The sequence below is a fragment of the Nilaparvata lugens genome, chromosome 11 (genome assembly GCF_014356525.2).
Source record: "Nilaparvata lugens isolate BPH chromosome 11, ASM1435652v1, whole genome shotgun sequence".
Classification (NCBI taxonomy): domain Eukaryota; kingdom Metazoa; phylum Arthropoda; class Insecta; order Hemiptera; family Delphacidae; genus Nilaparvata; species Nilaparvata lugens.
The window spans coordinates 19,834,451-19,853,870 of record NC_052514.1 but is presented as its reverse complement, the minus strand read 5'-3'; the positions used below and the strand labels follow the sequence as shown (position 1 = coordinate 19,853,870).

The 19,420-nt window shown below is 34.7% G+C and overlaps 2 protein-coding genes across 4 annotated transcripts in view; one reads left to right on the top strand and one right to left on the bottom strand.

Moving 5' to 3' along the window:
* The first annotated feature begins 603 nt into the window (after positions 1-603).
* LOC111052530 (cuticle protein 7-like) lies at positions 604-15,120 on the top strand. Of its 2 annotated transcripts, none has more exons than XM_039437790.1 (3): positions 604-769; positions 13,200-13,430; positions 14,556-15,120. In XM_039437790.1, the coding sequence occupies exons 2-3, from the start codon at positions 13,215-13,217 to the stop codon at positions 14,838-14,840; spliced, it is 501 nt and encodes a 166-aa protein (XP_039293724.1). In that variant the 5' UTR covers positions 604-769; positions 13,200-13,214; the 3' UTR covers positions 14,841-15,120. The 2 variants fall into 2 exon arrangements, with proteins under 2 accessions (XP_039293724.1, XP_022194939.1); XM_022339247.2 differs by lacking the exon at positions 604-769 and adding an exon at positions 10,761-10,868.
* Positions 2,703-19,420, bottom strand: part of LOC111052426 (SET domain-containing protein 4) — a 58,133-nt gene continuing 41,415 nt past the window's right edge. The window contains exons 1-4 of one of the 2 annotated variants that reach the window (XM_039437787.1): positions 19,084-19,348; positions 7,493-7,595; positions 6,819-6,965; positions 2,703-6,053 (exon numbers count right to left, since the gene is read on the bottom strand). In XM_039437787.1, the coding sequence (XP_039293721.1) occupies positions 4,660-6,003 (1,344 nt within the window). In that variant the 5' untranslated portion in view covers positions 6,004-6,053; positions 6,819-6,965; positions 7,493-7,595; positions 19,084-19,348 and the 3' untranslated portion in view covers positions 2,703-4,659. Of the gene's footprint in view, positions 6,054-6,818; positions 6,966-7,492; positions 7,596-19,083; positions 19,349-19,420 lie in introns of those variants that run through there. The other variant, XM_039437786.1, reaches the window with a different exon arrangement.

Genomic DNA, 19,420 nt, shown 5'->3' with positions numbered 1-19,420 from the left:
CTCATTCAACCTATTAACAAAGTAGATTACTGTACTAAGGTTGTTTAAAATTTCATCCCGATTTCACAAGTTGAGAAGAAAGTAACAAAAACATCTTGGGTGATGAAGAGTTTAGGCTACCTCTTGAGGTTACCTCCTGAGGAGTTTTTGGGGGCTTGAAATGAAGATTTGTTTTTCGATCCACCAATGTGATCTGTGTACCACCAGGTGTCCAGTTCATGACTAAGATATTTTTTGTGTTGACCTTTATCAACGATTAGACAGAAAAACAAATCAACACTTTTTGTTTTTAGTTGAGGGTAAAATAGCTAATGTGTTGAGATTGAAACGAAAAGAGTTCCTTTTCGTTTGATGCATACTTACTTGACATGGAAATAACACCTGTATTGTTACATTATAATAGTTATTAAATGATGAATTATTCATCCAATAAATAATGGATAAGAACACATACCGTACTGGATATAATATTATATTATTGATTAATATTATATCATATTATTACTTGATATTATATTTCATTATACATTAGTATAAATAACTACTCATAAATATAAGACATAGAAACTTCGTGCATAAAACAGTGTGTGCTGTGACCTTCATGGATTCTTTAAATTGCTTTCTCACATAACTGTGGGTAGCCCAATGAACTAGGCTATAATACAGTTACTGTATTATCAATCTTTGATGAAAGAATATTGGGTTTTCTCATATGCCTAGTATATAGTGATCTTCAATATTATGGATGTACTAGACGCTTGACTATCTGGTAGGTCTGATGACCTTATTTTATTAGTTTTTAATTATTCCCTTACAAACCTTTTATTTTGTCCCAAATTCATAATTATTAGGCCTATAGTTTTAAAATGAAGTTGAAATAAATACTCACTGCTCAGGACTTTCACATAAACATTATCTATTCATTATTGAACCTTACTTATTAAACGTTTGCAGAATAAATTTTTACGTTTCATGTACTTCAAAAAATTCAATCGTTTCTGTCCAATTTGACTTCCCAACAGTCATTGAGATTGAGGAGTTAATGCCATATGACATCCTTGAAAGTAGGTGTGATGTTAGAGCGCTTATTTTCCTCTTTGGAATCTTAAATAATGAAATTGATTCACCATATTTACTCTACAAAATGAATATATGTATCCCACCAGTGACTCGGCGCTCTTAGTTTTCTTTTTCGGTTCCTCGATCCAGAACACTTGGAAATTACAACTCCCCTCTTAATAGAATTCAAAGAAGTTATAGGTAACAGTTTATCTGGGCACCTAGATATCTTCTGGTTTTCTCGCGCTAAATTCCGGAAAGCGTTGTATGATGATCTTGTATAAGCATGATCTGATCCAAATATATTGTTGGTGTGTCAGTGTGACAAAATTATGTTTGGGACGTCTTTCAGTTATAATGTAAATTTATTCTATTGATAGTATATTCTTCAAATTTTTGTTCATTAATTGTTATTATATTCTTTATTTTTATAAGTTTTGGGAATTTTTGAATTCTCCATACCTTATGTTTAAGATTTGAAATATTTGTTTCTTCATTTCTGAATTAGGTGGTATTTTTGTTATTTGTATTATTTCTTTCTGCATAAGTTCGTATTATTTTATTTTTCATTTGTATTGTAAAGGATACATATTTGGGGAAACCCGTTGCCTCCATTGTAATAAATAAATACATTAATCAACTAATAGTATGTAACCCGTGCTCCGCAAGGGTTCATCGGTTGACTATAATATATTATAGGAATAGTACTATAGGCCTACACTTATTATTAGCGTATGGCTTTGAATGGTGGGGAGACCCAAGGGTAGTTCCACCTCGCCGTATATAGTCCAAAGTTCCCTAATGGGAAACCGGACACTAAGGTTATAGTGAGCACAATACTTTAAATTTACACTTTAACTATACACTAAAAAATAAGTTCAGGTTTAAGTTAAGAAAAGTATACCAGATTGTAAGAAATAGATTTTTCCGTTCTCTTCTCTTCACTCCCAAGTGAATGTGATAGGCTGCACCGTCATCTTTATATCAATATAGGCCTACATGGGCTTGCATGAAATTTGAGAAAGTCACAATTTCACTCGATCTGGCAACACCGATATGTGGTTGGCTGGAAGCTCAAGTCTAAACTTACTTTATTCAGACTATTGGTGTATTCTATCAGATAGGGTGCTTTTAAATTGAAAATGGTACCACCACATATCTAGTGTAGGGGTGTCAAGATACGCCCTAGTTGGTACTTGCATCTAAAGAGGTTTTCACAGTCTTGAAATGTTGAAAAGCATCTTCCTTAAAACAACAAAAGGTGGGGGAACTGATGGAAAAATACAGATTTCAAACATTTATACATTATTAGCTCAGGCGAGGCGACTAAGGCACCCTTCAGTTTGCTAGTGCCACCTGGCGGTCTTGTGTTCGAATCCCGCTGTGGGCATGGACGTTTGATCATTTCATAAAACCACCCACGCACAAGCTAAATAAAAGTTTATGTGGTATCAACTACAATAAAATAAATGAATAACCATAATGAAACTAATTGAAAGTGGAAGAATAAATTATCAGATACTATAAAATGATAATTCTTCAAGAAGCCAGTAAATGAGAAGCTTACCTCATAATTATAAACAAACACTAGAATGTTTTAGAAATTAATAGGGAAAATGGGTGGCGAATTAGACAATGAATAATACGATTTTAAAAATAATTATTTTATCTCTGGATTTTATTAAGTCTATGGGGAAATACAACAAAATCAGACTTATATTATTTGGTAACTGGTGTGAAATGCTATGATTATTCTACACATGACAATCTTATGGTTTATTGAATGAATCAATTGATAATAATTATACTCTATACAGTTACACTTTACCATGGGAAACATTCCATTCATAGCTAAATGGGACTAAAGGAAAATTCGGGGTCTACTTATTTAAAAGATTTATTAAAAAAAAAAATTCATCTTTATGTCTAATATGTACGGTATGTTACTGTTGAAAAGATGCCCGAAATATATATCGTCGATTTTAAATATAATGGATTTCTAACTTAATAATTTCAATCAATTTTTTAAGAGGTTTTCTTGTATTTCTCAACTTGTTCAATGTAAAATAATGTTCAATGGTTTCAATTCACATCAATAAAATTCTGAAATGCTATTGTCTAAAACAATGAAAAAGAAATCGCTGTGGCTACAGTTACGGTAACCGTAACTCCATTCGCGTTCCGGTAAACATTTGCGCAGGCGCGGCTACCGCTATTTACATGTGCATTGTGGTGTTGATGATTTTTGGTGACATGGTTATGATAACCTATCGTTTCAATGAAGTTAGTTAGAAATAAGTTAGTTAATAATGAAGTTAGTTAGTTACTTAGAAATCATAACCATGTGACCAAAAACCACAAGCACCACAATGCACATGTAAATAGCGGTAGCCGCGCATGCTCAAATGTTTACTGGAACTCGATACGAGCTACGGTTACCGTAACTGTAGCCACAGCGAAAAGAAATATTACTTCAATACACAATTATGAAGGTATATCAATTATAGAAAATTACTAGTACCCTAGTTCTATTTCTTATACTTCTTATATTATATTTCTTATACTACTAAAAAATATTAATCGGATTTTAAAAATTCATAATTACCAAAGTATTGGTATGAGTATTACTCATTCGAAAAGAATAATCTTCATAACAATGGAAAGAAAAGATTCCACCGTTTTTCTACAATAAATTTGTTGGCCCCGTATTGAAGGCAGCCAGGCAACCAGGTGACACAGTCAGCCGGGCTGGCGGTCACTCGCTCCATCACTGGGCACTCTTATTAAACTAGAGCAGCCATCCTAGCAGCCACATAATATTTTGGCTGCTGGTTGGATGCCGAGCCCGACCACCACACTGGTAGCCAAAACACTGCTGCCCAATAGTGTTACATGATGGTTACATAGTTACATAGGGTTGGTTACATATGTTACATAGTGGCCGTGTTACATGACTAGTAATTTTCTATAATTGAACATTCAAGTAGCCCTATTAAAATAGGTATTTTACTAGAAAGGTATATTAATAATAATAAAATTAAAATTAATTCATTATTTAAAATTATTATTCAACACTCTATACTCTACAACATAAATAATTTTACTTGCGATTTCCAAAGTCAATATTCTTACAATTTTAATAGTATACTTTGTACAATAATACCCTTAAAATTATTAATAAAGGATTGTTCAGTGATTGTCCAGTTTGTAATACCTACCTCTGTATTTTTACTCGCAGATTCAAATTCTTTTAAATCGATTTCGGCGACGGAAGAGAAGAGCACACAATGAAATGGCGGAGTTATATTAATTGGGTTTTAAAGATGAAAAGGAATCAACAATTATAAGTACTAATGAATCATTAGGAATCACAAAAAAGTTAGAAAAACATTATAGTTTATACACATAAGTTAAACGTACATGTGTTAAACAATATATTAAAGGGTACAGGTAACATTTTTTACAACTCAAACCCTGTCAATGATTACTGAACTGAATTAGAATAGAACAGCATTCATTAGGATGAAAATTTACTATATAAAAGATCAACACTTTACAAATATTGTAATTTATATTTGGTGTTCACAAACTTCTAACAGGTCACAAGTTAAAACTAGCCCTACTATTATCCAACACATTCAGGTACTCTTGTAAAAGATCACGAGCCATTTTAAGACAAGCATTGTCAGTAAAACGTTTCCCCACACGATCATTAAAACTCTGTAGAGTCTTTTGATATTCTACTATCTTATTCGCAACAATATACAGTCCTACATTCGATATTATTTCCAAATCTCGATCTTCAAAACAACCGGAGAACACTTTCTGTTGCATAGCACGAGGACTGACATCTTCAGCAGAAGTCAAGATGTAGATGGCAACCTTTGTGTTCCACGACAAGCCATCTGCATGTACGTTCAGATTGTTGAGCATTTCATGGCTTTTCAAAAACTTGTATCTCTTATTCAAAACATCCGAATACATTTTAAAACAGGGGAAATACTTTGTTACACCTGATATTATATTGTCATAAGAGATGGGAATTCCATCGTTGTGGTTGTTGGGAATGATAAAGCCATACTCAAGGAAGAGTTTCAGATTGGAATGAGAGCCATAGTTTATGAATACTTGCTGGTTTTTGAGGTAGGAATTACAAGTTCTTATCTGGTAGGAGTCGTCCTTAGCATCGATATACGCCTGCACCTTGGCATTGCATGAGTGGTTGAACATGTCCAGGTAAGGAGCCATAGCCAAAGTGTTCTCATCCGACAGATTAATCAGATGTTCTGAATGACGCTCGGGAGAAATGTACACTGCTCGAGAATTCACCATGGACCAGGCCCACATAAAATTATCTAAACTAAAGATTTCAGTGAAAGGTACATTACAATTATCACAAACATCAGAATCATCTAAGGAATTAATTAAATCTAAGTGGAGGTCAAGTATGTTTTCTTTAGCTGCTCTTATTGGGCGAGCTAGGAATTCAGGGAGTAGTTGAAGTTCTTCCTCGTGGAGATTGACAGGACTTGAAGAGGAACTGGGTAGTGAAGTAATGTAACTGCACCAAAACGCCTTTTCTCCTTCATGTTTTTGCCACATCAGAAAAGCAGATATCACTTGTTGAGCTGAGAACGGTTTCTTATCATTGAAAAGCCGGCCAATCTTTGAACCAGACACTGTTTTCACAGTGATGAGTAGATGGCCCGGTATTTTGACTATTACATCATCGCATTCAATGTTTTTCCTAGCAACGAATCCTCTGCCAGTGTCAGGAAACATGGCAGGAACTATTTTGCAAGTTGGTTTCCATCCTTCCTTCGACATCCACACTGACAGAGATGTGAATCCATCAATTTCACCGCTGCTCTTGCCGATGCGGTAGGCCGTGCTATCTGGGGAAGCCAAACGCCGCTTCTTTCTTATTCGATAGGTCCTTCCCATGTTTCATCCGCTCAACCCATGTCTTGTACAGATATAAATTTTGCAGTCATCTGCAAAACAAAATTTATGGTAATTTCATCGATTTCAAAAAAAAATAACCATACCTAAAACATCTGACAAGCAAGTCTATTGTTATTTTAATACATGCTGGAACACTAATATAAAAATGTATATCCATTGTTCATTGGATACTACAGTCACGTGTTACTTGGAATGGCGAGGAAATTATTTAGTAGATCTTTAATCAGAAGATCTTCAGAAACGTATGAGTGTTTGTGTGCTACGTTATTAGTTTCTATAAAATAATGAAAGGACTGGGAGTAAAATTGACATGTAAGAGAAAATGATTTTGTTGGAAATATCTCGGCTATTCAAAAGTGCCTATAAGTTTTTTCACAAAATATATTCTCCATGGTTCACTCTAATTTATTAACACTTTTTAGGATGTCTTGGATCAATTTTAATAATTGATACGAATACTCCCAGTACCAAAACCCTAGTTCATGTACATATCTGTGATTTTCGTCCAACCATTCAAAGTTATCATGAGTATGTCTATAAAATTTTAGATTAATCTATGTAACTGTGCATTATTCTACTAAATAATTTTTATGTATTTTTGCTATAAAAGATAATTGAAATGGGACTTGATTTGAATAAATTATCGACATATCCGAATACCCCTTCTGTGAGTGCGGTAAAGTTGACGAGTAATAACAATAATAAATAATCAAGCTAAACTTTAAAACTTCAAGAGAAATAGAAGAGTCGTTCAACTACAGTTGCTCATTTGAAATCAACAAATTCATTCTCACCTTGAATGTTTGATCCACATAGCATGGAATCTCCACAGTAGAGCTTCAGCAGTCTTACAAATTACTTAATGCGTATATTTCTCTTACGCGTATACTTAATGTATATTATTTCTCAGAGGATCACATGACTTGATAATCTGAAATTAGCTGTAAAAAAATAAAAATAATTGTAAGGGTCAGCCTGTTAATGTTGATGAAAATCCATTTCAAATGAAATGTCATATTTATTTTGGGTACACTCAATATAATAATTTATTATTAATACGGATTCCGAAGCATGATTTAAAATATATTCTTCATATGTTGAAATAATGACAATGAATGTTCTCAAACAACAGAGTAGAGTACTGGACTATAGAAGGTAGTGAGGAAGAGGATCTTCAAAATATGAGTTTAATGATATGAAAAATATTTTGCTATGGTTTCAAATTAGTCAGAATATAAAATCGTGTTGTACATTGACATTGATGCTCATGAAAACATACACTCTTTATTCTTTTAATCTTATAAAATATAAGTGAATCAATACTGAAGTTCGTGATGGTATCCAAAATCAATGACCATTACGAAATATTTAAATTGATTTGCAAGAAAGATGTTTCTCTTCACTGTCCTACAATTTTGAGTTTCATCCCAAAATTGACCCATCAAATAATTATTAAATAAATCCTTACCAAGAGTATTATTCTTCCTGTAGTTTTGTTAATTATGTGTTGATTTCCTTGATATCCATATTTTCTTGATTTACAGTAACCACGCTAACAAGTCATGGAGTATCTGCAAAAGGGGAGAGAGTACACAGTAATTTTCTTATCAAGTCGATACAATACTAGTAATGAAGCAATGAAGCATAATAGAATGAATAATTCATCATTAGCGATCTAATTAATGACCCACCGTTCATTCATCGATGAATGAATGAATCATTCATTGATTGATTATAATCAGATATAAGGTGAAACAAATTGTTGTAAATTTATTATTTCCAATGATTCATTGTTTTACCCAGTTCCCACATGAATCCTACTGGATTGCTTAGCTTGGGAATTACTAAATTGCAGAGGTATCATTGCAATATTTTCTAGAGTTTTGGGGCAGAACAAAGCCCGATCAGTTGTTGAGAATATTCAAGTGTTCAATATTAATTTAAATATAAATATTTGATTGCAATATGGTTGAATGATTCTTAGAACAGAATTCGGAATTTTGGACAATTGCGAGGAGTACCTGAGTTTGGACATGAACTAAAAGTAAATTCGTATGGCTTTTGTTGGTGGGGAGTCCCTTGCGGGAAGGTCCCACCGCCTGAATATATAATTTAAGCCGTCAATGGGCCTTACGACTGTCATACTTCAGCCGGGACCGACAGTTTAACGTGCCCATCCGATAACACGGGAGTGATCTGGTTAAAAAACTTTTGGTATTGAGAGGGTTTGAACCCGGGATCTCCATGCTGCTACGCAAGCACTCTATCCACTAGACCACGGATCACTCCTGGACATGAACTATTCACTGTGGATTAATCTACATTGAAGTCCTGGAGAGTTGAAATTCAGCTGTAATTTGGGTCATTAGATGAAATATATTTAATGAGCATACAAGCATACTCGTGCATGTGCAACTAATTCAATGTGCAGATACAACTTTGTGACAGTGCGAAAAAGCGGCAGGTAGGTTTATGCCTACACTTGACTGGCCAATGACTGAGTTACGCACGTAAACAATTGCACTGCGTTTCGCCAAATGAACAGCAGATAACGAAAGCCAAGACGAATCAGTTGAGCATTCACACTTCGATAATTACAGATAACAACAGAAGATGTCCTACAACACTAACCTACTTTATTGTGTGGTCTGCAGAAGAGTTTAACCGAAATAAAGCTGAAAATCTATTACTCTGAGAATTATCATTTCAATAGATTGTTCATTCTAATAAAAAAATATAATGTAATATAATAGACAATAGTAAAAAAGGAACATCTTCAAATGAGCCCAATCCTGCAAATGCCCAGTAAATTTCTAGGTGATCTTAACGGACAGCCAATAGTGAACAATAAATGAAGATGATTTATAAAGTTTCAATGCTGTAAATTATAGAGTTAAGACTGTTGTTTGGAATTTGCAAATAATATTGCATAGATGAGAATCTGATTAGTGTTTAAATCTATGGCAATTTATAACGTCTAGTATCATCAATGAAGCACACTGAATTCTCATTAAAAGAATTCAAGAATAACTTTAAATAAAAAATTCACTTTGTGCCAAACTATTTTGAATTTTTATTGTTGGACGTAAGAGGTCTATCATTAATTTGATCTTATAGTTTTTGATATAAAACAAGCCAAATAAATGAAATTCAATAAATGGTAGAAAAATTTAATAGATAACTTTAAATTAATTTTCTGCTAGATGGACAGAGGAAAATGGAAAACAAATATCTCTGATATTAACAGAAAATGGTTCTTAATATATTGTTGCAAATGTCATCTATATAAACGCGAAATGGCACTCACTCACTGACTGACTGACTCACTCACTCACTCGCAGAACTAAAAATTTACCGGACCAAAAACGTTCAAATTTGGTAGGTATGTTCAGTTGGCCCTTTAGAGGCGCACTAAGAAATCTTTTGGCAATATTTTAACTCTAAGGATGGTTTTTAATTTTTTTTCTTTTTGTGTAGTTGAGAAGTTGATATTGTGGTGATTATTCATATTGAATGAAAAAAGACTAAGAAATTGTCAAAAAACCACTGATTTATTGATAACCGGTGTAATAACCGAAACCGGTCTTTCTAATTATCAATAAATCAGTGGTTTTTTGACAATTTCTTAGTCTTTTTTCATTCAAAGTGGTTTTTAATGGTTTAAAGTTCGTCTTTTAGCATGTAGGTATATTCTTTTTACTCTCTTAATTATAATTGAAAAGTGTTCATACCATATGTTAATATAGACTAGAGCTATACTCTAGAGAGAGAGTACCTCTCCGAAACAGTTGTTAACTGGTAACTAAATTAATAATTTTGTTAGGTTGGCACCAAGTTGAAGATTGAAATGCATTTATCGCGGAAAAATTGATTGGGCACTGCTACTTCAATCAGAACTATTCCTGGGAATATTATATTACTAGCCGTCAGGCTCGCTTCGCTCGCCATATCCGTTTAGGCTGGACCCCCGACTGGATCGTCCTAACATATGATGAAAAAGCTCAAATGAAAAATGCAGGCGAGCGCTCGGGGGTCCAGGGGGCGGAGCCCCCTGGCTAGACGGATATGGCGAGCGAAGCGAGCCTGACGGCTAGTCTCTTATAAATCTGTATATGAGTACTGTATATGATAATGTGAGCTAAATATTGTACAATATAAACTAGAAATCTATTAACCAATTTATTAACTATATTAACAGTTTTCTGTCATAAAACATTTGAATTACCTGGAAATTAAATTGAATTAAATAATGTCATCTCTTTCCAATCTAAGTACTGTAGATGATAATGTGACCAAATTACTGTACAATATCATCAAGGAATCTATTAGCCAATTTATCAACTATATTAGCAGTTTTCTGTCATTAAACATTTGAATCATTTCACTCAATTATTATTGTGTATCATGTTCAACTGTAAACCAAATTCAGATTGAAAAAATTTCTATTTTATTTGATATAACATGCTTGATCACACAGTCTAATGACAATTAGTAAGAAAAATTGAATTAAATGGAGTGAGACCGAAGAAAATATTTTGTTTGATCTAAGGAGATGATAATCGATTATGTTGGCAGTTGTGGACAGTGTGTGCGTGGTGCGTGGCCTATGTTCCACCAAGTTCGTGGTGAATTATCTAATTACTGTCAGTACGAGTGCACTGCACTAAGCAAATAGTCCAGAACATTGTCCAGACTCGCATCGCTTCACACTCGGCTCTGTCTCCTTCTGACCTCACCCCCCCCCCCAGCCAGGACAACTCCCACACACTCAACTTCTTTATTATGACGCCAATTCATCACACTACAGTTAGAAGTGATTTGGTGGTGCCGCAGAAATGATCTTTGTAAGTAATCATTATTTTTCAATGTTTAAGTTGACTTGTTCAGCACTCTGCTAAGTAATAGCATACACAAATTATTATTACAAGTAGTATCTAAAATATTAATAAAATGATTAAACGGTATTTTTGTGCTACGGTAATAGGCTTGTCTCAGCATGTGAAGTGGTTGAGTTTGCCTTGGTAATTGTTCATTTATTGACATTTGAAAGATGAAGTAGCATTCATAAAATAATATCAAGTAAGTTACTTCATTTTAATAGATCAATGACAAAATTAGAAATCGGAGGTTGTCTATTTGGAATTTTTGGTTTAATCTTAGCACATATTCGAAGTGACAGGGAATTGTATTGTTGCTGTAACAGTATTTTGAAGATCAATCGTAGAAGAAGTTGAGTATAATTTTCATGAAAAGAGTTTTGATTGTATAGGAGATCGATTTTTTCTTTTAGATTTTACTGATCACTTTGACCACTATACGCATCCTAATAAATGAGAGAAATAAGAAGTCGATGAATTTAAAAAACCTAAGCTCTAGTTCTAACTTTATTTGCTTCTTAATGGTGTTGATAAAAAATTAAGTAATCAATCTTTACTCGTTTATTCCATTCGACCGTGCTCCGAGAGAGCTAATATGGCAAGCACTGCGTACACAACTGGTTCCTGAATAATACATCGAAATCCTCAACGACATGTATCATGACATCAAGACTAGAGTCCTCAGCCCTGCTGGTGTTGGGCAGGAATTTGAAGTCAAGGTCGGGGTGCACCAGGGATCCACCCTTAGTCCGCTGTTGTTCAACGTAACCATGAACTACGTTACCAAATATCTTCAGTAGCCAGCCCCTTGGTCACTTCTATATGCAGATAACATAGTTCTTGTAGCAGAAACATTACAGAAGGTTCAAACAGACTTGACAGCGTGGTGCACAGAATTAGAAAGTTGGGGGTTTAGAGTAAGTAATAGAACAGAATATATGTACTGTAACTTCTCAGGAATCAGAATCGTAGCACAATTTCAGCTTGATAGCACCCTTCTAGAACAAGTTGACCACTTTAAATATTTAGGATCTACTCTTACATCTACAGCCTCCATCGACAGAGACATCAAGGATCGTAAAACAGCTGCATGGCTAAAATGGCGATCATTGACGGGAGTGATCTGTGATGCCCCGTCAACAGAAAAGTGGACTCAAATCAATTCTAGTGGATAGCATAACCTATAATTTTTATTCATTCATAACTCTACCTTCATTGTATATACTACATTGTATATTGTAAAATACTTCTAGAAAGTCGCCTTTGTAAAATAATAAATAAATATATATAAATGCCCGTCGAGGTCAAAGGAAACATACACAAGAGAGCAATTAGGCCAGTTTTAATGTAAGGATCTGAATGTTCGGCTACGCGAAAGTCAGATGAACAACAAATCCATGTTACAGAGATGAAGATGATCTGGTGGTCTGAAGGTATAACCCTGAAAGACAAAGTCAGGAATGCACACCTGAGAGAAACATTTAAAGCGGCAAATATAAATAATTTATTGCGCTGGTACGAGTACGTTATGAGACGTAAGGAAGAGCACATAACCAGACTCGAGTTGGAAATTGAATAACCTACTAGATGCCCTGGTAGACCGCCGACAACCTGGATGGGTAGCCTACCATCTCCAAGGATATGAGCTTGACGGATTTAAAGCTTGAATTAATTCAACAACGCTCAGAATGGCGGAAAAGGATTAGGAGGGCCAACCCCAAGAGAAATGGGACATAGGCTCGGGAGAAGAAGAACAGAATCTTTACTTCTTTAAACATTTATTGACACAAATCGCTCCCATCAGGACAATTAGAAACATAATTTGAAGATTAATTAGGTCCTTTCATCCCTCATTATCATCCGCCTCATTGCCCACGCACAAGCCTAGAGCTCATGTGAGCATCACCCTCTGAAAAAAGCAAAAATATATCCGTTCATAGTAAACATTGAATTATTTTCAAATTTCCTTGAATTTTTTTCTCTGTGTAATGACTATTCCACTCTTGCTCTTCATTTTTTAATGATACTCATTGCAAGCTTTCAAGAAAGTTGAAAGTTGAAATTCTAGATTTTTCTTGTTTGGGGTGATATATCAACTGATAATATTATATTATTCACTAAATTTTCATAAACGCTATGCTACTGTCGTTATATAAATGAGCTACCTACTTCAACTTTTCTATAAAAAGAAGACGTTTTTGCCAAAATTTAATAAAACTATTCACTTGCACTAGCTATTAACTTTCAACTCTTGTTTCTTAGGAACTATTTTGAAAAAACATGTACGATTTGTTGCAGGTGGAAACAAAAACGATGTGTTGTAGGCTCGTGATGAAGACCTACTTGGGATTTCTAGTGACAGAGACACTCGTGCAAAGTGCATTTGGAATGATTGAGCAGTTCAGACCAGGAGGGGGTTACCAGTACAACAGCTTCAGTGGACCTGTGTCCGGACCAATCGAGGAGATAGCTGTGCCAAAGTTCCCACCCTGGCACCATAAGAGCTACATTATGACACATGATTTCAAAGTAAGTTGAAAATCTCATTTACAATAACGAATTAAGATTGTACACCACCCTTTTAGAAACTTTGGTGTAATTTTTCAAACCTTTTCGATTTCGATAATATCAAGTTACCAAAATAGAATAATTTTCTAAGGAAAAACTTTTTTATCATTTTTACTTTTTGAGAATTGAGCACCTAAAGTTAAAGTCTCTGGGGTAATCCAATTTAGAAATGATAGCAAATGGATTCATGCAATTTTGAGGATAGATTCTTCAAGGTATTGTTTATCGAATGACATGCATGAATTTTAGAATACCAACTTTAAAGAAATGTATTTCAGTTTTTTTTTTGAAAATAACAAGAATTTGTTTATTTTCTCAAAATGAAATAAATCTCCATATAATTGATAATCTGAGAAATCAAATATGCCATTCTACAAGCAACATCTTGAAGAATGTGTATGCTCAGAATTTCATGAATTTATTCGTTAACAATTCTGAAATATGGTTACCGATACCACAACGATTTCAACTTCGGACGTTCAAATCCCAAAAATGATAAGAAAGAGTTTTTCCTAAGAAATTTTCGCAACTGGATAATATACAAATCGAAATAATCCGATAAATGTCACCAGTTTCCAAAGATTCCGAAAGCATGGTGAGCAACCTTAAATAGTAAAACTGAAACAATAGAAGATTTGACTGGGCTTGAGATGTACATGTACTTATATGAGGGAATCCGCCTTTCCTCTGGTGAGTTTAAATGCATTGTGAACATAACTTAAGGTGTGGCTATTCAAAATATTACATACTTGCTCATTTATTTATATTAATTTCTGAATGTGCTTGGGCTCACTCACTAAACTAAATATCACTTCTAGTTTTTTACTGAACAAGCCTCATGAATAATAATTATTACACACAAGTCTCGCCATTTTTATTTATTATTATTACAAGAAAGCACTGACTGGGAGAGGAAATATAAGAACTATTAATTTCTTTCCCAAATTTAGATAACATTTTAAAAGTTCGAAATAGGGTTATGATTTCACTTTTCTGAGATTTAGTCCATTTTCTATGCTAGAATTATCGCACCTTTCAGCAATGTTCATCTTGTTCAACTTTCATTGCGACAAAACCGTGTTACAGGCGAGACCCGACTACGCGTTCGCCTACGGCGTGGAGGACCCGGACACGGGCAACACACAGAACCACTACGAGACCCGGGCCGGTGATGAGGTGACCGGCAAGTACACGGTCGTCGAGCCGGACGGCATGCTACGAGTTGTCACCTACAGTGCCGACCCTGACAGCGGCTTCCAGGCCACCGTCACATTCGAGAAACCCAACTACAGTTACGCACAACCCTACAAGAGTCTCGCCTCTGAAACCACCACGTCGCCTCCCTCTTACGATTACTACACAAATTATTAATCCTATTCTTAATTGAATAAACCAATTTTAAATGAAATAAAAACACAACATTTTGTCGTTTTCTACACATACAGTGAAACTTGGTTATAACGTATTTCAAAGGACCATACATTTAGGGCCATTTACACATTAAAAGCTTAAACTGAATTCGATCATCTGGTGGCTTAAACTCAAAATGAACCACATTACAACATTGAGTTTTGATATAAATTTGATTCAGTTTAAATTTTTTTTAACTTGCACTGTGCAAACAACACTTAATGACGCTAGGTTATATAATCAGAGCCACACTATAAAAGAGTTTTCTATATAAAATCTTAATTATTTTAGACTGAGGTGAAATTAAAAACCATAGTTTTTAGATTGAAAACATACTTGTAATATAAATAAATAAATGCGTTTATTGACGCTATGGTTCAGGCCGCAATAACCAAGTTACACTGCATATAAGACTGAGAGGAACTGATAGTATTGTCAAAACCATTCTATTAATTATTTTGCTGACAGTAGGCTACTACAGTTTCATGTTGGAGCCAACTCATCAAATATTAATAAAGTGGGATCTACAATACAATCAATTTTCTCGATTGTCTCAATTATGGAAAAGCTCTACAATATATTATACGGTATTCAATAAATTTTGTCAAATATAATCGCATCTGCACCAGAATGCGGGGAAGACGAGACAAGTGCAGAAAAGTTTCGATGTGCTTGGTAACACTATTAGTTCCTTACAAATGTACAAAGAGGTAGACTACAAATAAGTTGTCAGTATTTATAATATTCTACGTCAGCACTGCATTGAAACCGACTGAAAAGGCGTCATTTTTCAATAAAAGTGATACTAATCCATTGTACAATGTTTGTAAACACATGTGTAAATAGTTACCGAAAAAATAAATATAGAGTTAAGGTAGACAGACAATGGTGTCTTTCATTTTTATTTATGTGTTTCAAATCCCAAGATGTAAGTTAGTGCTTTCTTTACCAAGTGATATGTTGAGATATCATCTCTTGGTTTTTTTTAGAAAACAGTTTTCAGCCTGATTTGCGCCTGGGGAACCTGGAACCTCTAACTGAATTTTTCGCCCTTGGCAGTCGCTCACTGAACCCATTTATAGAATGGCAGAATGGACCATTGAATTACCTGAATACCTTCCTCTTCACCAATACCAGCAATGCCGGATGGGTTTCGTTAAGAGTTTAAAATATGTCACTTTTAACATTTATCACATTATTTGCAACTATCGTGATGGCAGTACACGTCAGACAAGGCCTACCAAGTCGTTTAGAAAATATTCCTGAATGGAGGATTAGCCAACATTTGAGTCTCAGGTTGAATGCTGGTGTGTTCAACCTCTTCAAATCCTCCGGCAGTCTATTGAAGATCTGCAAGGCTAATGCAGGAAATGCATCACGGGTCTTTGACAAAGGCGGTATGGTATATCTATGAGACCTCGAATCCTAGTGTCGTGACCATGGAAGTCACTCCTCGTGTTAAACTTTTCAAGATTTGCTCGCACATACACAGAACACACAAGTAAATGTAATGACTGTAAATGGTCATTACACCTGTGAAATGGAAGAGAGGTCGACAATGATCCAGAAATCCACTAAAGGTAAAAAGGCGGATGGCCCTCTTTTGCAGCTTGAAAACATCTTCACATGCAGAAGCATGACCCCACAGCAGCAGTCCAAAGCTCAGGATGCTATGAAAAAGGTACACTACCAGCAAGTAGGGCTGCTGACCAAGTGCGTCAACTTCCTAAGCAAATAGGTGACTCGTGACAACCTCTTACAGATGCCCTCAATATGGCACTCCGAGGTAAGTTTTGGATCAATGGTGAATTCAAGGAGAGTCACACTGTGAGCACTGATGATCTGACTGCGACTCAGTGTACAGTGTTTCCGACACTGCTTATCTGGAAACCCCAGTCATTGACAACGACCTCAAGTATTAAGTCAAGTAAGTGTACAGACCAATCTTTGTGTATTTTCCACATTCAGTAGCAACTAATTTGCTTCCAACCACCCTCCAGCAGCATCAAACAGCAAATCAGCCTCCTGCTGTACAAGGATTGATTTACTTTTTTTACTTCTTCGATCCTCCCAACGGTCCTACAAATCCAACGGTTGACGTAGGAATCACCCAAACTTTAGGCTGAAGATTGCGGGTGTGTGAATGTGAATGAGGAATAGAATGAAATGGATTATTATGGAAAATTATTTGGACTGAATTACAAGTATAGTTGCATTCAAAAGTCGTATTACACTCAGCCATCAGTCGCAGCCTAATGAGCGCGCTGGGGCACCAGTAAAACACCAGGAATAGCAGTTTTTACACTCCCCCTAGCACAGTTGAACTAAAAAGTTATCATTATGGATTACCTTTCCCACTTACCAAACGGTGTTGTTGAGACCCGGACGACAGATTTCATGTCATTGGAAAGCATCACTCTGTTATGGTAAACAAACAAGTTTTTACTTTTATGTAAGATAGCAGTGATACATCTGCTGTGTGCTAACATAACAGAAATTGTGTAGTCGGTAAGTAAGAAAGGCTTTGGCTGATGTACAGAGCTGTCGCGAAACCGCAGCACAAAAAACGTCCCAGAAACGGTAAATATGAAACAATCATTACTGTCGTGCTGGAGATCCAAGTGAGACACCAGCAAGGTCGCCAAATACTGGCAGCCAACTAATAGATTAGTATAATAACAACCAATGCCCCCCGACTCGCTCGGAAACTTAGCGACCCAATGATTGATTGATTGATTGATTGATTGAGTACTTTATTTATGTAGATTACAATATATACTGGCTTATACACTTATATACAATAGCTTACAATACAGCAAAATTATAGATGAATTTACATAATATAGACTAAGAAAATAATTATTGAACTGTATATGATATGAAAAAGCAGTTTGTAATATAATAACTATAGATAATAATCATATTGTTATGCATCTACATAAATTGGCGGAGCTTTGGACATATCAATGTCCATTCTTCGGAAAGAATATTAAAAATATCCTCCCCACTAACTCTCTACCAAAACGTTAATTTCGTTATTTAAACTAAGGATTTATTTATTAATGGAAATATTGTAAAAGTTTTAATCAATATGAATATTAAAGAGAAAAAAAAACAGAAAATTGATAGAGTAAAATAATTATATGGGTAGATAAGATCAAATAATTGATTAATAAAATGAAGTAGGCTGAAAGTAGATCAGGGTTATCAACTTTCAGTAATATACAGCATTATGCAGTGGATAATTGAAATAACATGAGTTTATATATATATATATTATATATATATATATTATATATATATATATATATATATATATATATATATACAATTCGTTCTATAACATGGTTTAAAGGTTTGTTTTTGTGGGATGGGTGGGGGATGGATGTCATGTGATCGTTCTAGGGCCGGACAGTTTCAGTCATTTGTTCCAAAAGATGTTTTTTTAAAGTTAGGATGAAGCTCGCTCGGCTCTCGATGGACCTGATAGAAACAGGAAGTGCATTCCATGCACGACAGGCACTGACTAAGAAGGATTTTGTGAAAATAGTAGTTCGATGATTGGGTATCCTTAAAGTACTTTCTCCGGTTCTAGTATGTGAAGCATCTATCCTCCTACCTTCAGAGACAAATTTGAAATCATCTTTAAAATAGTTCGGATTACCGTATATCAAGATATCTCTAACAAGCTTGACTATTCGAAAAAGCCTCTGATCGGGAAGCTTTAATGTTGAACTAGCAATGTGGGCTGGGGTGATATGATCATGGCGTTGGAGAGAGTAGACGAAACGTAGACAATAATTTTGGCAACGCTGTAGTTTATTATTCAGAGTGACTTGCATATCGTTAAGAACAGAATTACAATACATTAAATGTGGGAAGATGAGAGATTGAACCAATAATAATTTAATGTTTCTAGGGAGGATATCGTGCATTTTCTTCAATGCATGCATGGCTGAGAATACCTTTTTACAAGTTTTGTTCACTTGTTCTGACCAGTCAAGAGTATTATTCATAATAATGCCTAAATTTTTAACTGAGCTACAGTAAGGAATGTCATTACCGTCTACACTAATTTTGTGAATCGATTCACAAATGATTGCCGAGACTGGTAGCTGAATCTGAATGTTATACTAGCCTAAAGAGGGATAGTTCTTAGACTATAATATATTAGAGTTGTTAGCAATAAAAGATCCAACCTTACCACTATAAGATAGAGATGAAATTGTTATTTTAATTCTTGAAAATTCAGCAAACAGTCACGTTGAATTAGTATCACAATCTAATCATACCATTCATATATTATTTATTCAAAATGATTATAAAATAATACTTTTTAAACCTTAAACCGTTCAGAATTTCTACTGCATTCAGCTTTCAAAGGAATAAAAATAAATTAGCAGACGACAACTACAGGAGAACTTTCCAACAAATTCTCAGCTGCTTTGCTTTTCAGTTTGCAATTAATCGATATAATATAATATCGAGTCAATTTATATTTAAATCGACTACTGCGGTTATCGATACTTCCTTAATCGATA

Excerpts from the sequence above, each read along its gene's own strand:
- LOC111052530 (XM_022339247.2), top strand. Across the intron at positions 13,431-14,555 it reads TTATGACACATGATTTCAAA|GCGAGACCCGACTACGCGTT; the intron begins GTAAGTTGAAAA and ends ACCGTGTTACAG.